This window comes from Penicillium expansum, assembly GCF_000769745.1.
Source record: "Penicillium expansum strain MD-8 chromosome Unknown contig369, whole genome shotgun sequence".
NCBI lineage: Eukaryota > Fungi > Ascomycota > Eurotiomycetes > Eurotiales > Aspergillaceae > Penicillium > Penicillium expansum.
In genome coordinates, this window is record NW_015971462.1 from 82,592 (window position 1) to 99,477 (window position 16,886).

Sequence of the window (16,886 nt, forward strand, 5' to 3'; positions counted from 1 at the left end):
TGCTGACGTCAGTACAGCAATAGTCCGATTTAAATGTTGATGCATCTCAGACAATGCGTGTCCTGCACTCGAGGCTGATTGCGCCCGAGCGCAAGACAACCAATCTACTGAACTCAATGTAGCCCCAAATCCACATTGCATTGGAGGCAGGTTTAAGTAAGCTCGGTCGGGTCGACTGATCAAAGCTCAATTGATTTGATGATCAATGATAACTGCAATTGACCAATCACATACAACGAACAAATATCGCTTAATCCAAACCCTATCAACGGCGCTTGAGTGGACTCCCTCGGTCGATGAGGTTCTCGATTCTGATGAAGGAATGAACTCATAGCGGGCCCGAGAGAGCGATGAGTTGTTCACAATGACACAATGAATATCTCCATTTTTCTTGTTCAACTGAGTCTAATTGAACGAAAAAAGAGCGGGGATCACATTGCAAGGGATGGGCGCTAATAACAACGTCTGTACAGCGGCAACCTGGTGAATAGACACCCCCCTTGATGGGAGGAAATATGAAATCGACAAATTGATCGAGATGGAACCAGTCTTCCTGCAAGGCTGGTTCCTTAAATTGCCGTCTATCTGCATACATATTCGTGGTTTGGGCGGGTTTCAGTTTCACAACGAGGCGATCAATGCAGATCAGGGGCCTAGCGATCCACTATAGTGGGCCAGCTTGATTTTGATCGCCAATCAAGACACTACAGTAGGAAGAATGTACAACAAATATTTGGTTAGATATGCCGTAATGTGTCTAGGACCCGGGTCTGAACATCACAGCTGTCTTACTTAAAGTGAATATGTTCTTCCAATTCGTATCTCCGCTTCAATAGGTTGCTTTTCCTTTGTCATTTCCCAACCATGTTGTTCTTGCGGCACGGTCTTCTGGCCCCTTTTCTTGTTTCGCTGCTGCTGACCGCAAACGCGGTCGCCGATGACGCGAGAACAAGAGCACGCGATGCGCTTCAGACCCTTCAGGGCTGGTATAACCCCCAAAGTGGCATTTGGGACACATGTGGTTGGTGGGATGGTGCAAGCTGCATGAATACCATTGCAGATTTAGCTGCCTTTGACCCATTAGTAATGGATACAGCCACATATGTCTTCAATAACACATTCTACGTGGGGCCAGTGTCGAATCCGAATCCCGGACCTGAGACTAAGACTGTTTATACTCGCGGCAACCAACTATCAACTTCTGTAAATGCCAGCCAGTGGCTCGATCAAGCTTATGACGATGATGGATGGTGGGCCCTTGCATGGATTGCCGCATACGATGTCACAAAACAGGCGACGTACCTGGAACTGGCTGAGGGAATGTTCGAGAGCTTGGTATTTATAGCTTCGGATCTATATTTTTTTGGAAATGTGCTAATTCTTCTTAGGCGAACGCATGGGGTACCCACTGTGGTGGTGGCGGTCTTCCCTGGAGTCCGAACAGCACATATGTCAACGCAATTACAAACGAGCTATTTCTGTCTGTCGCAGCACACCTTGCAAACCGAGTGCCCGAGAGAAAACAATATTATGTTCGCTGGGCACAGAAGGAATGGGATTGGTTCACAACACAGGCCTTCATCAGTGAAAATGGCACGATCAATGATGGCCTTATGGACAACTGCCAGAACAATGGAGATACTATGTACGAATTATGTTTTCCGATGGTCTTTCATTTTAGCTAACGTTCAGCAGATGGTCATACAATCAAGGAGTTGTCCTCGGCGGGCTTGTGGAATTGAACAGAGCGGCGCCCAATAACACATATCTACTCTCAGCCAACAAGATTGCAAAGGCAGCCATTGCGACATTAGCCGACTCGAACAATATCATCCATGAATTCTGTGAGCCGCAATGTCTCCCAGATGGGACACAATTCAAGGGTATTTTCATTCGCAACCTACGGAAGTTACAGAAAGTATCCCCTCAAGATATTTACCGAAAAGTGATAAGCAGTTGTGCGAACAGCATCTGGAGCAATGATCGCAATGAGCAGGGACAGTTCGGCGTCAATTGGGCTGGTCCCATCCACGCAGTGGTAGATGCGTCGACACATAGCGCCGCCCTTGATGCGTTGGTCGCCGCTGTTGCTGCATTGGGTAACTAGCGATGGAGTCTAGCGCCATTTCATATTTTATCTCGGCTATCAAACTTCACGGGGTTCCAACACATTTCATGTATATAGATTATTCTTTCTGCACATATACCAACTACAAGTCCAAGTTTCAAAAAATTCGCTTGTCGCTTTCTAGTATGACTGTGCTCGCTTCTTCCAGGCGGGCTGCGGGGCGGCCTGAGGTCTGCTGTAGCCTGACCGAATGACGGAAGTGGGAACCAATTTCAACCCTTCCAGTTTTGCACCCTGCTTATCCTGGGCCCACAATGTCAAGCTTATGTGATTGTTCCCTCCGTGGTTGAGAATACCCTCTGGGACGGGGAAAGCCGTTTGGGGGCCGAGGTTGTTGACTAAATTGAAAAAATTAGAGTTAGTGGATTGCGAGTCAGAGCCGTGGAACCATGCCCAATGAACCAAATTTTGGATGGAATACATACTGTATTTTCCGAATTGATATCCGTTGACGAACAGCTGACATCTGTAATTTTTGCCTTGGGTGTTTCCCTCAGTATTCTTCTGAATTGAGTTGTTGAACACCACGCTCATTGGGACATCCCATCCACTAGGGAGGTCTAACTGGAAGGATGCGGCATAAAATCCAACACCTGCGTGCGGTAAGCCATCTGTGACTGGGTTTGACAGTACCCATTTCGAGCTTGGCAGATTTGGATAATGGTAACCTTGTCTCTCAGCATACATGCCACCTTCATTGAGAGGACCACGGATGAGATCCTGATACTGCTCTCCCCCAAGATTACCCGTTAATCTCCAGGACACTTCGGATTGGGTGTGACCCGAAATCTCATAATTCAAAATTCCTCGTGGAAACTTAATTGCATCAGTGCCAGGGGCCTCCTCATCCTGGCCCATGTGATCAATGAGAACCGTGATTACATACGGGCTTCCGTGCGACAAGACGGATGGTAGCGACATGTTGTGAACAACTGAGGAGTTGGCACTCGACCCGACCCATGAGCCAAGGAATGTGGTATTCAACCACACGGAATGTCCAAATCCTAGCCCACCCGATACGTTTAACCACACATTGGATTCTTGGCCATTGGCGTTAAAATGACCACGGTATAACAAGGACCCTGTGTGATATCCGTAGTCCATGGAATACAGATTATCCGGAGTGTCCAGCTGCCGTGGATTGTGTGTTGAGGTTCGTGTGCAGGGTGTCCAAGCTGAGTCGTCGTACGAGGTCTTAATCTCAGGAAGAGAATCAATAGACTTCCATTCCAGGTTGGACAAGTCGGGAATGTCCAATTTCGGAGGGTCGTATTTAACAGTTCCCCAGAGGTTCCCATTGGACGTTTGTGATGTTTGTAACACTTCTCCATTAAAGGTGATGCCTTTAAGTTTAGTAGCTGGGCTGGAGATTATCTCGATTTCTGTTGTGGCATTGACGTCTCCTGTCAGTCGCAACTGCTTGTTTATCAGATCAGCCGTGCGGACAAGGTATCCGGCCTTCACAACTACCAGGCTCTTTGATGGCGATGAGAAGTTTCCAATCGGACTTGATTCCGGCAATTCCATCACCCAGTAATTGTATGCCTCGTTCCGCCAGAGCAGATATACCTGAAGATCTGCTACGCGAATGATGCCTCGGGCTGGTGTAACATGCCACTGTACCAACCAAGCAGATCCGCGCTGTTTGATTTCGTGGCCCTGTCCCTCGAGGACGGTCGGCTTTCCAAGATGACTAGGCAGAGCAAACTCATGTGTTTCTCCAGCACCTCCGTATAGAATTAACACACGAGCTGAACCTGATCCACGCGCCCATGTAAAGATTTCTGCAGAGGAGTAGATCAGATTGATGCCGCCAATATCATAATCTGTGACGTGGAATTTAGAATCACGTCCGTTCAGCATCAGGTAGCCTCCCAGCTGGGGAATTTCGACGTGCCCAATGCTTGTCGACAGTGTGAGAGTGTACTGAGTGCTGCCGGTTGAAGTGAAGTCGGCATGTCTAACAACATAGAAATTTGTCTGCGTGCCATTTCCAAGGAGAGCAGTCACAGCTATCGAGGGGGGTGCGCCGTAGGTACCATTTACTCCAAGACGGGGAGTTGCCGTCAGATAAGCAGGAGAAACTTTGAGAAAATTCGCCTCAAGTTTCTGTTCGCTATATTTTTCACGCCAGATTGCCCTCTCTTCCGTGATAGCTGCACCGTAATCGTATGATGTGTGCCCGCCCATATAGCCGAGGTTACCCCAGTTGGTTCCACCGAAAGTCTGATAAGATTGCCACAATAAATATGGAAGCATGAAATCAAGATGTTTTACACACTTACCATGTAGATGTTGAAGATTTTTACACCAAAACTGTAGTTGTTCTTGTACACAACTCTGGCGGCCTCTTCATTGACTAATTGGCCGCACATGTTCTGAACCACGCCTCCCCTATAATTACTTTAGCTCCCTTCACTTGGTAAACGTAATAGAATTGGCCTACCATCCCTCGCCAGAGCCCCCCTGGAACTCAGCAATGGAAAAGGGCGTTGTTGGACTCTGCCGTTCGTGCGTGACTTGCCAATCATATGGAAACCTGTAAGTAGGCCAAACATTGGGATTTGCGCCTAAGGAGGAAGGAATGTCAGCCTTCAAAGACGCATAGCAGAAAGGACATTGTAACTAAGCTTACAGTCATAGCGCATTGGGTATGAATCTATAGCGTAGATATTGACTGCACCTTGCCCTGACCCCGGCGCGAAGTATCCCTCAACCAAATTGTCATTCACGATTGAAGGAACAGTAATACCTTGATCAAGTAGCTGATGTTCAACGTATGCCATATAATTCCGATTCATGTCATTCGGGAAATCAGTCACTCCAGGCCATGTAGAGTACTCGTTCTCTGGCTGAACCATGATGACCGGACCACCATGTGTGATCTGCGCCCTTTCAATGATCTCACCCAGCGTCGACACGTAATTTGCTGTCGCATTCAAGTATTCGGGGTCATCAGACCGGATAACCGCTTTCTTTCGTAAAACCCATCCAGGTATCCCACCACCAGTGGTTTCTGCATTAATATACGGCCCCGGTCGAGCGATGAGGTATAACCCAGCTTGGCTTGCGGCATCGAAGAATTTGTCCAAACTCCATATCCCGTTGGTAATCACATGTCCCGCGTTCGCTTCAACAAGGCTCCAGTCCACGTAGAAAGAGACGCCGGTGAAGCCCATACTCTTTATCTTTTGAAATATGTCGAGCCAAAGATCTGGAACTGGAAGGCGGAATGGGTGGAATTCTCCGGAAAATATCATGAGCCGCTCACCGCGTACTATAATAGAATGCTGGTCCCATGTCACCTACCAGTAGTGCGTTAGTACAATGGTGCGACCAGGGTAGTTAAAGACTCACCAGATCCTGTAACCCATTGGTTTCGGATTGAGCATGGCTATTGCTAGAGGTTAACACCAAAGTTGCAACTCCGCAAAGCAAGGTGAATATTCTTGACGTGTTGAACCACATGATTCAGAGGTGATGATTGAAATCACCATATAAACTAGGAGCTAGAATTGTTGCCCACAGGGAGCACACAAGGAAACCGATCGGAATAACAACACAAGCAGAACTTCTGAAAGGGAGCTTTTTTTTGGTTTTGTAGATTGAATTTTGCATTTACCTCCCCCGCATCAACAACGCCGACTCCGCATACCCCAGGCAGCGAGCCGGCTGCTAGCTTTGATCCCATTGAAGGAAGATCTCGCCAATTCACAAACGCACCGGCAAAACTACAACCTGTCAATCTTTCCAGCAGTGATAAGCCAAATAATATTGAGTCTAATGACTCTTCCCCTCTATATTCCTGAGTCTTGCCGGAAATCAGGCTAAATCGCCTCGGTCAACTACCCCAGGTTGTACTAGCCAAATTACATCATGCCGATCTCATTTCGCCACCCTATCTGCCTTGTTATGAGCCACTCAAAAGAAATTTCCCTTCCACATCATCTGGAGAACATCAACTATCAAATGTATCATCAAACAATGTCCACACATATCAAGCCACTCATCCTGCACGCCCATGCCACGGGCCCAAACCCGGTGAAGATCGCCATGGCGCTTGAGGCACTCCACGTCCCATTCGAAGTGAAGCAATGGGACTTCAGCGACAATCCGAACACCGGCGTGAAAGGCACAGAGTACCTCAAAGTTAATGAGAACGGGCGCGTTCCGGCCATTGAAGATCCGAACACCGGTGTCGTCGCGTGGGAATCCGGCGCGTGCATGAATTACATCCGCCGTGTGTATGACAATGGTAATACTATCGGTCCGTCGGGGGACTCGGCGCAAGATCTGGTAGATTTTGAAAAGTGGGAGTATTTCTTGTTGACAACGCTTGGTCCTATGAGCGGACAGACAAATTGGTTTAGGTTGGTTGCTCTCGTGCATGTGGAACAGATCACCAAATCATGCTTACTATTGTCTTTCTCAGACACTTTAACCCACAGAAGAATGAGGATGCGCTGCAACGATACACGGCGCAGACCTATCGCTGCTATGATGTTCTCGAAGGACAGTTGATGAAGACTCACGGTGAGAGTATTTTGCCCAGTCGGGTCACTGCCGTTGATTATCATTTCGAGGCCTGGGTGCGTTTGTATTCTTTCGCTGGCCTTTCGCTTGACAACTATCCTTTTATCAAGAAGTGGCTTGCGCTCATGGCGACAAGGGAAGAAGTCCAGGAAGCGTACATCAAGATCCAAGGTAAAAAGTGAACATTCAGAATTGAGGCTATACAATAGCAGGGCGTAAATGAGGACTACAATCAGCGAGCCCTCTCCAGAGTTCGTACTGATTAAAAAATCGAAACCTCTAGTGTAAAATATATATAACGGGGTTTTTTTATCCGTGTCACTCATTACATATTTGGGAACATATTCAAAATATCAAATTCACATTCACATTCTCCCACAACCACCTATTTTCGCGTTCCGGTTACCACAACCTTCGGGACATCGATCAGATATAGCAGATATGCCTTTCCACCATGCGACTTGCTTGGCATTCTACCTCCACGCACGTTGACCTGCATAGCCTGGTGTATAAGCCTAGGCTCAGGCATCTCCTTGTCTCGCTGAGACCTCCACTTCACAAAATCGTCCTCTGACGAGCCATTTTTTATGTGCATGTTTTTCTTCTCTTGTTCCTCGACCGTAACATACGGTAGTGGGTCCCGTTCTGTGTGCTCATTGGAGGGAGGATAATCATGGCCCGTGTATAATCTCGTTTCTGGTGGGAAAGAAAGGAGACGTTTCATGGAGCGGAAGAGTTCCCCAGCATCGCCACCTGGGAAGTCACATCGGCCACTGCCAACATCTGGATTGAACATGCTGTCTCCCGTGAAGATATTGCTCCCTATTTTGTAACCTCCGTGGTCCGGTGTATGTCCTGGGAGGTGGAGGGTGATACCAGTCACATCGCCAATGTTGAATACTTCGTCGGGCTGGAAGAGGTGGTCGAAGGCGATGTCAATTTCCTGTCTTGGGATCTGGTATTTCTGTGCGAAGTGGCTTTGGACGATCTTGACATTCTCGCTGATACAGATCGGTGCGTTGGGTTGCCCGCGGGACCAGAGAGTTTGTTGGATGTAGTAGGCGGCTGAGAGGTGATCTCCGTGGGTATGTGTCTCTAGAAATATAGTGACTGCATATCCATTCTTGAGAGCACATTCCATAAGTTCATCTGCTGATTCGGTGGCGATGACGAAGTTCGCGGGATCATAATTCAGCACCGGGTCGATGATGGCGGCTTCCTTCCTTTCAGGACAGGCTACCACATACTGCCAAGAACAAGTATTGGTCTCGAAGAAGGGGTGCACCTTCGGTTCCATATCAGTAGTCATATCAAAGTTTAGTTGAAGGAATTTCTTTCTGGGTAAAAATGAATTTAAGTTGTGCCTCCTCGACTGTACTGAGCTTGGCTGGTTGGAATTACGTATTTACAGATCATCAGTGCCACTCAGAATAGCTCGTATACAGTCACGGCTTGGTACTCTATCCACTAGTATAACTCAAACCTACGCGTCTCAGATCATTTATTCGGTGGCTATCTAGTAAATAAACATACAATGAATGAGGATGTAGTAAAACACCCCCCATGTATTCCGTGGGACTCGTCAAGTGACTATGGAACCCCAAAAGCTCAGTCACTCGTCAAAGAACTCACACGAGAAAGCCCCGTTTGATTTGGGTGCGGAACTGCATGGGCCTCAACAACTTGGTCATGTTGATATCTTCATGCATGGGGCACCCATGTACTACGGGATCCTCTCCCAGCGCTGTCTAATGGGGGCTACGGAGAGATGGAGGTCGAGAGGACTGAGAGTAAAAAGGGAAGAAGAAGAGAAGAGGAGGAAAGGTGGGAGGACTCCTTTTATACCCCCAATCCACGTACCTTCCTAATGTAAGCACTTGGCCTGCACCTTCCGTAGGAAACAGACATCACAGCCCTTGACAGGACTCACCTTTATATCAATGAGGGCATCTATTTGGTTGGTCATGAATAAGCGTTATGCGGAGATCATCAAATTCTTAGATTAACGGTAAGGACAGTGAAAATAAGAGGTTGGTGCTTTCAAGCTATCTACCACATGAATTACCGGTTATGAAAAATAGATCAGGAAATAGTTGTGGTTACCAAGAAATTGAAACTTTGTATGTGAAATGACTGTCTTCAACTTTCCTTCTAGCGCATTGAAATGTCTTTCTTAAATCTGTTTGTTTAGTGCTAGCCATCGACCCATTGTTTTGTTAAGCAACTGTCCTTGCAGTCGCAGACTTTCACACATACAAAGACATCCCAGCTAAGCGAGATCGTCTGTGGGTATGGATTGCAAATTTCTTGTTGGTCGGGATTTTGATCGATTAGAAAGCATACGACGACCGTTCCCCGATAGAAGCGTCGCTGACAGACCATTGATCAATTTCGCTCTGGTCGCTTGGCACGTCCCATCGAGCGATTTGAAGATCAAGGGTGTGAGCAGTTTGGTTGAATCGACACTGCCAGCTCTTCACGGCTTTACATCCGGGCTTCTGGCATAGGTGACCCATGTAGCATTTGATTGACCGACAAGCGCCGGCCCGAGTGCAGGGGTGTTGGAGGAGCATGTATCGCAAAACCTCAACGATCACGTTAGAGACATCACTGTGGTCGTATGTGCAGCTCATGTCACCACATTCTCCCGACAGATGATAGCTATTGCAGACTTTGTGTTCCTTGGCTCGAGCGTGGTATTCGTCGAAGGCCTCAGGCGACGGGTGAGGATAGTATGGGTCGATACGGTCCCCATCTTTATTGACTGGAATGAATTCTTCAGTTTTGATGCTCGGCAAGGGGAGCATGGATCTAAGGAAATCCTCGCTGCGACCGACGACAGTAGGAGAAGCCCACAACTGTTTAGGTGAATCACCTGCACCTGAGTGCTTAGGCGACGGTTGATGATTCAATGACTGGTTCGGCATAACATGTTGTTTATTGCAGCCGTTGCCGAATTTGCAGATACCCTAGGTCAATATCAGTCAACGACTTGCTCACGATGAAATAGTGTGATCTGGAATCAATACCTTTTGGAAGTGCTTGCAGATTGGCTTGGTGGTATTTGCACCATTCGTACCATTTGAGCCGTTTGAAAGGTGGGGGACACCGTTTCCACCATTGAATTTGGTCATAATCGGAGAGGCTGCCGGGCCTGTCGGCGGCTTGCTGTTTAGTAGAGGGGTAGACATGAACACCGAAGGCAACTCTCTGATAGGGAGATCCAAGGCTTCGAATTCACGATGGAAACCAGCGGCTTTGATGAGGGTGATACGGTCACCTCTGCCTCTATAGGGCGTCAGTAGGGAGCCGTATCCAGTGTCGTGGCAGCCGGCAAAATAGATATGACGGCATTGGTTGAGATCCACGAAGAGACGAAACATTTCTTGATGTCGCAGAACATATCAGTACAATAACAAAACCATTCATGCCCAAATTATTCATTACCTCTGATCTTGAAATCACTGCCTTCCTTCTTCTCTGCAGCATCGACATAATCAAATAGCTCTTGCGCACGGGTAAATGACGAAGTAAATGGCGACATGGATCGAGCCTCGTGGCCCATAAGTCCAGCTCGTGCTAACGCCTTCGACAAGCCGAGAACGTTTGCATAGACACGAACCATGATACGACACTGTTCCGCTTGCATTCCCATTGTCGAATGCATAAGCTCTTTGACAGAGTCACTCAGCTCGCGGGCTGCATTAATGCCACCTTCGCTACCATGCTTTAGGAAATGCTCTTTGAACTAAAGAGGTGCGTTAGTCAACTTATTGAATACAAGTAAAATAAGACAGTCTCACGAGATATCCGTCTCCGTCAACAAGGACAAGGACAAAAGGGTTACGATCCTGGTCGGCTGTCAGTTTCCTAGCTCTTGGGATTTCTGTAAGCCTGTCGACACCTACCTGGCCTCTGGCCTGTCTTTTGTATTTCTCTCGGCCTTCTTTAACCTCTTCGTAGTCGCTCTTAAGCGAGCTGTAGTCGTCTAACAAACTCTTGAACTGGCTGAGCAAGTCCTGTAGATTGTCATGTTGCTTTTGTTGCTCACGCGATAAGGAAGCTAGGTGCCCGTTCAAGGAATCTATATCAGAATCCCTCAGCATCTTGTCGGAGGTATCGGGACGGCATGTGCCAGTCCCATAAGCCAAGTTGATTCAACGCAAGCTGCCAGCATTCGATTGGGATTTGGAAGAAGAAGATCGATTTTGCAAGCTGCGAGGTGAGATGGAGAGCTATAGTGGGGAAATTTGTTTGTCTGTTTGGCTTGTTGGGCGGTCAATAACCGTTAGGCATCAGGTGACCCTCACGGACAATGTAAAACGCTAGTCGTATCACGTGTCATACTCCCCACAAAAATACCAAAAATAGATTAGCGACAACACGACTCCTTCGTTTGAGTGGTCTCACTCCTATCCGAGCAACATCCATGCGAATCATCATTGCTATTCCCTATTTTGAGGAGTTGCTGTTTTGAGACCTTCGGTGAAATTTCAAATATTGGCTGAGACAATATTCTGCTACCCAAAAAAATGAATATGTTTTCACATGCGACACATATGGGAACAAAAAGGCAAGGAGCTACTCCAGTAAATCACGAATAAACTAAATGTGATGACTATCTCCCATCATGTTATGATGATTTGCCATTTATACTAAGGGACCATGGGTCTTCGAGGCATAGACTCCCTAGGTCTTGAGTACCTGTCGAATCTGGCTCTGGCAAAGAGTATGAGGTGATCGCCAGTAGCAGATACATGGAGGAGCTCCCATATCTGAAACACTTAATCCGCGTGTTACAAACAAACGCCTATCAGCCGCCATATGCATGTATATAGCAAACAAAAGCAGACCTATTTGCCTAACACAATCTTTCATTTCAGGTTTTGATCCTACACCAAATACATTTTTCTTCAGGGGACAATACTATTTTAGAGCGTTGCACTTTTGTTGGGATGCGGGCAGGTGAAGAGATTTACTTGAAGATCTTCGATATTGCCCTGTAACGATCATGGGGAGGGCCGGCCGAAGAGACTGCAACTGCAATAGTAGATGGGGATGAGAAAGTACTCCGTTGCTTCTAGTGCGGATGAAAAATTCTTATGAGAATAGTACTTTATGGTAGTTGCAACGGTGTGCTAACTACACGAAAAGAAATATAGTAATGTACGGCTAATTGGTTGACCTCCGATATATCAAATATCTGGTTAAGGTGCATTGCCAAGACCTGTTTTTGATGCCCCATGTGATGGTCCGTAAGAAATACCGTAGGTGGTGGGCTTTGGGCCATATTCTAACATCTTCTTTAATCGATGCTGAATGGTTTGCTCGGCTTCCAATGCCATGTCTTTAGTTCTACTTAGAACAGCCCGTCGACTGTACTCTGGTAAGAAGTCAACAGATGAAGCGCAGATTCCGATGTCGTTCTCCTAAAATTTCGTGTAGGGCGTCCCTATAACAGTGACTGTATCTGTGTCTATTGATTTTGGTTATGATACAGAGCATTCAACATTATCTTGTAGCTATGATCGCCCGCTCAATGGGGGAAGAAAGAGTGATGTGAAGATGTGGTTGCTAGCGAGAACTTGCTATTTTCTAGAGTTGAGGATACAAAGAACAGAAAAAGACACGAAAAAGCAGCAGAGGAAACCCAAGAATATCAATCTCTCAGGAGACTTCAGGACTAAATTTTAAGCATGTACAGTGTCATGTCACCCGTTGCCGATCTCCAAGAGACCAAACCAAACAAACCCCGGCGCCAGACGTCTTAGGCTTATGTTGTATATCTCATTGCTTTCTCTCCTTTGTAATTTGTTTTCTCATATTCCCATTTTTTCTTTTTGTTTTCGTAAATATCTGTCAGGATTTAACCTTCCAGGTGCCAGGCGATTCCCCAGTTCTCTTATCATGGCGGTTCCATGCAATATCCGGGGCTCGGCTTCCCAGCTCTTTTACCAGGAGCATCAATGTCCTCAATAGCAAGCCCTCCTGGCTATCACCGAGCTGCCGCATCCAGACCGTTCAATTTTAGGCGCCTTTCTCATGGATGCACTGGATGCACTGGATGCCCAGGAAGCAGCTCGCTACCTTTTGCGAGAGACGGCGATCGAAGGCACCTCACAATCTGTCTCAACATTGAGAATTTGGGAGTTCCTCTCAGATTGGAAATATCTAGTCTGAATTTGTAAGCACAACATAACTATGTCCAAATAAATCTCTCTTGATTTTATTCCTGACTCGTGAGCGCGTAGTTCGGCCTATTGTAGCAACAGGGTTGTCCGCTGAGACCGAGCGGCTGGTGTATGAAAGAGATGGGGGGCGCTGCTGCCTCACGCAAACACACTTCAAGTCGCCAGAGGATCCTGACCTGCGCTTCATAAACATTGTTCCACCACGGGTATTGATCAATCCGGATCTAGTTGAGGGGGTAAGTATGTTCATTCTATATCACAAGGTGTTTGCTGACACCGGTACACACAAGGGTCGAGTATCCGCGATGCTCCACGCTTTTTTGTCAAATGCCTCCATTGAATCTATTCAGTCGATCCTCTCTTTGAGCCAACAGCCAGTGGAGAAACTTGATAATGTCTGGCTGGTATCGGCCTCTGCATTCGAGCTTGTACAGACTGGCGAGGTCTCGCTTAAATTTCGGAGCTGGGACCAGCACAATTAACTCCACAGACAAATTGTAGGTCACCATCGAATCGTTTATCCAAGTGCACACTAACTTCGGTATAAGTATAGCATCAACACCAACCTATACAGGTACAATTCTCGGGCTGAATTGCCCATTGCTTCATCAGCGAAGATGATGCTTCTTGAAGATAAGACCACTATTCAAACTCCGATCCCCCACAAAGATCTTTTCGAGCTTCATGCCATGTTTTCGAAGTCACTGGCTTGGATTGAGGCACGGAGGCACATGATAGAACAACGGGATGACCCTGGTATGTTTGAACCTCGCTGTTCCTGAGTCATTTCTGATAGCCCTTAGGTGCACAGCAGGTTCAGTTTTTATTGTTGCCCACACTGCTATTTCGCACCATGAGACGAATGTGGACCACCCTGCCACATTCTGTTCGAGCCATAGCCTATGAAAAGCTCCTCTTGGCTGGTTCCTACTTCTATGGGCGATCCCTTTCCCCAAGGGTCCAACGGCTGCCCTTTGGGCTGTACTTACGGAAGGGACAGCCGCAAGAGGCAGTTAAATATCGGGTAGAGGCCCGTGCTCTTGGCATGGTGGAGAAATTCACTCAAATGCCCGCGCCGATGGCAATTGATGTCTTGGAAACCCCTGATGCTTCACACTTGCTCATGACTCAAGTCCCGGGCCGTCCAATCGGCCAGCTACTCAATACGATGACGGACAAGCAAGTGGAAAACGATGTAACAGACATCAAACAGTATGTCGCCGAGCTGCGAGCGATCCCCAACGAAGTCAGCAAGTTTCAAATCTGCAACTCGGAAGGTGGCGGGATCCTGGACTGGCGCATCCCTGACAGCCAGTCAAAGAAATTGCGCATCCAAACGGAAACCGACTTCAATAACTATTTGACTGCAATGATGACCGATGATGCTCGAAGGCACGCGGCCAAGTCGCATACTGCTTCACACGCGATCGTCTTTACGCATAGGGATCTAAATCCTAGGAACATTCTTGCCAGAAACGGCAAGATCACCGGCATTGTTGATTGGGAGAATGTGGGCTTTTTCCCAGAGTACTGGGAGTATACCAAGATGCATGATACGGTGCGCAGTTTGATTCGGTGGCTGGCTGGTGTGGTTGATCGGGTGTTTGCGGGCTACCGGGACGAGCTACATGTGGAGAATATGCTATCTGATTTATCAGGCCCTTTTTAAGGCCGATGTACGTCGTCTGTGCTTTTCACATAGCAGAAAGCAAAATTCATTTCTGTTTAGGATGCATGTAGCATCCGCCATGTGGCAGGATCATAGCTCAGATAGATACATGCATAGACCACTTGTTCTCTCCGTCTCCCCCTCTCTCCGGTCTTCTCTTTCTAGAATACCTTTCGACTCGGTTGCCAAATGGCCCTCTCATGAGGATGACCCAATGGTGACGAGTACACCATTTTAAGAGTTTCGCCTCAATGAGACTAAATTGCTCACTGTAGGAATTCAATTCATTTCATAGTTTACCACCTCAGCATTGTCTGTACCTCCCTCTACCTCGTCCTTGTGGGAATTTGCCTGGTCGATCTACTTGTGTTGAATCAAAGAAAAATCCTGCTCAAACATACAACAGTTTCCTGGTCTAGCGGTTATGATTTTCCGTTAACAAGCGTGATGAACGTGTGTTCCGGAAAGGTTCTGGGTTCGATTCCCAGGGAAACTATTTTTTGTATTTTTGGTATGTAAATGTCAGTAGAGGTACTTGCATTTTTTTCGCCTAAGAAAAACCCCGCGTAAGCACGAGTATTCCGTTCTTGTGGAGCTCAATCAGAGCGTCCTTCACCTAGACTCGGCATGAAAACGGCTCGCTGGTGTTGGGGGAGTGGGAGTAGCCGTAGGGGAGGGACTGCGTCCAGGATACCTTTGCACGCTCCCAAGGCACTGGGGCTGATAGAGCCGAGCTTATAAGCAAGGGCAAGGCTCATAGAGAAGGGAACGTTGGTGGAGGACCGGGGCGTGACGTTCCAGCCACCGCTTTTGGTCGGTCGCGTGCCACACATCCCCCAGGGAAGTGGCGGTTGGGATGAACAAACCCTAGTGGAAGCTCGGGGCAGCGCCTCGACTGCTGAGCACGACATAGATTGAATAGTTCTCGTACTGGGCAGCGATCTCGGAGCTTGGTCGAAGAGGCATTTTAGCGGACAAAGACACATGTGTCTCACCAATACGAATAGTGAGGGCCGATTCAATCGGATTGATTAGATGAGAGGGCAAAGTTTTAAGGACAAAAATAAAAAGAAAGAAATTTAGAGAAAATTGAAAGAGCTAGAAGGAGTTGGGATTCAAGAAAAATTCAGGTCTCATGTCGATTTTATAGAGGGAAGAGAGGCCTTGTTACCTACATCTAGTTTACGCCAGCGCTTGCACTAACTGTGTAGGCGTCCACATGTGATGGACAAGCCACCATTTGCCTAGCGATACATATCGTATTTCACGCAAATATAACCCAGCGCGTTATAGGGACAATATTCCTTTTTTTTGGAAAGGGGTGGGATAGCTTACCGGTTGCCCAAGCTAGCACCAAGGTTCATTGGACTTCAGGGTACAATCAGGTTAACACTACCATGGATAGAGTACACAGTACTTTGACACAAGATTTGAACTAGTTAGCGTTCGGGTCTATGTCTCAGTCACAGTTGATTTGATGGGCTGCTTCCCTTACGACTAGCGCACTATGTTAATATTACGGTTCGTAGTCTAGTGTACAAAAAGTACGGCCCATTCACTAGAACAGAGATCATCCAAGTAGCGCTGTTGGTGACGATCGAGGATGCAATTTTAGTTTGAAGGAACCGCTGTTGTCTACTCATAATTGTTCTGGTTGGTCAAATGATCTTTGAAGGACCTACAAAGCTTGCTCATTGCGTGGGGTGTTGGGTTATATATTTGAAATCAAGTTGTTAGGATCAGAACTTGTGAGAGTGCTGGATCTCCACTAGCCAATAAGTTATTGTATTTAATGATGTGATAGCGAAACCATATTAAGCTAGAGTAATGGCTTTCCCACTAACAAAGAGTGGATGGAAAATCCACCACAATGTAGTTGAAGAATTTGCACCAACGAGTCGATCATAGCCGCTTCGTTTCAAATATATACCCATCGCAATGAGCCAGAGTTGTGCTTTTAGTCGACAAGGAGTAAAATTTTCAGCGCCAAGTATTCATAAAAGGCAGATAGTTGGTTTTTTTATCAGCAGTTTAGGTCTAGAAGTATAACCTTCGTGGTATGACTCTTTTTGCCTTTCAATGCGTCTTCCCAAGGTCACATGGGGCCCATGACTCCTGCATTGTAAATTAGATACTGTAAAGTATTTTTGCTACTATCTTTTGAATAGAATATTTCAATTTTGCCATGCAGATCAAGGATTGTGACCAAGATCAGGGCCGAGGCGGAAGCATCCGCAGCCCCACAAATTCCTCCACAACGCGCAAAATGGATTCAAATCAACCAACCTAAAATACCTCTGTAATTTCCGTGGACCTAAAGCAGATCGCCATTGCCTTCTGGCAGGCCAGCGTACTTTTCAATTAT

At 47.0% G+C, this 16,886-nt stretch overlaps 7 protein-coding genes across 7 annotated transcripts; 3 read left to right on the forward strand and 4 right to left on the reverse strand.

Moving 5' to 3' along the window:
- Positions 1-864: 864 nt before the first annotated feature.
- Positions 865-2,107, forward strand: PEX2_106990 (putative glycosyl hydrolase; the record flags this gene model as incomplete). Its single annotated transcript, XM_016747967.1, has 3 exons — positions 865-1,335; positions 1,389-1,645; positions 1,696-2,107. The coding sequence occupies 3 exons, from the start codon at positions 865-867 to the stop codon at positions 2,105-2,107; spliced, it is 1,140 nt and encodes a 379-aa protein (XP_016594178.1).
- A 141-nt stretch (positions 2,108-2,248) lies between these two features.
- Positions 2,249-5,307, reverse strand: PEX2_107000 (glycoside hydrolase family 35 protein; the record flags this gene model as incomplete). The annotated part of the gene is made up of 5 exons (XM_016747968.1): positions 2,249-2,466; positions 2,554-4,354; positions 4,414-4,522; positions 4,575-4,698; positions 4,764-5,307. 5 exons carry the CDS (start codon positions 5,305-5,307, stop codon positions 2,249-2,251), a joined length of 2,796 nt encoding a protein of 931 aa, XP_016594179.1.
- An 805-nt stretch (positions 5,308-6,112) lies between these two features.
- PEX2_107010 (glutathione S-transferase family protein) lies at positions 6,113-6,843 on the forward strand (the record flags this gene model as incomplete). The annotated part of the gene is made up of 2 exons (XM_016747969.1): positions 6,113-6,498; positions 6,561-6,843. The coding sequence occupies 2 exons, from the start codon at positions 6,113-6,115 to the stop codon at positions 6,841-6,843; spliced, it is 669 nt and encodes a 222-aa protein (XP_016594180.1).
- A 203-nt stretch (positions 6,844-7,046) lies between these two features.
- PEX2_107020 (MBL fold metallo-hydrolase) lies at positions 7,047-7,970 on the reverse strand (the record flags this gene model as incomplete). Its single annotated transcript, XM_016747970.1, has 1 exon — positions 7,047-7,970. The coding sequence occupies one exon, from the start codon at positions 7,968-7,970 to the stop codon at positions 7,047-7,049; it is 924 nt and encodes a 307-aa protein (XP_016594181.1).
- A 1,021-nt stretch (positions 7,971-8,991) lies between these two features.
- PEX2_107030 (Zinc finger, CCCH-type) lies at positions 8,992-10,767 on the reverse strand (the record flags this gene model as incomplete). The annotated part of the gene is made up of 5 exons (XM_016747971.1): positions 8,992-9,630; positions 9,691-10,046; positions 10,109-10,409; positions 10,465-10,512; positions 10,570-10,767. The coding sequence occupies 5 exons, from the start codon at positions 10,765-10,767 to the stop codon at positions 8,992-8,994; spliced, it is 1,542 nt and encodes a 513-aa protein (XP_016594182.1).
- Positions 10,768-13,705: 2,938 nt separating this feature from the next.
- On the forward strand, positions 13,706-14,521 carry PEX2_107040 (aminoglycoside phosphotransferase family protein; the record flags this gene model as incomplete). The annotated part of the gene is made up of 1 exon (XM_016747972.1): positions 13,706-14,521. One exon carries the CDS (start codon positions 13,706-13,708, stop codon positions 14,519-14,521), a length of 816 nt encoding a protein of 271 aa, XP_016594183.1.
- Positions 14,522-15,117: 596 nt separating this feature from the next.
- On the reverse strand, positions 15,118-15,354 carry PEX2_107050 (uncharacterized protein; the record flags this gene model as incomplete). Its single annotated transcript, XM_016747973.1, has 1 exon — positions 15,118-15,354. The coding sequence occupies one exon, from the start codon at positions 15,352-15,354 to the stop codon at positions 15,118-15,120; it is 237 nt and encodes a 78-aa protein (XP_016594184.1).
- Between the last annotated feature and the right edge of the window lie 1,532 nt (positions 15,355-16,886).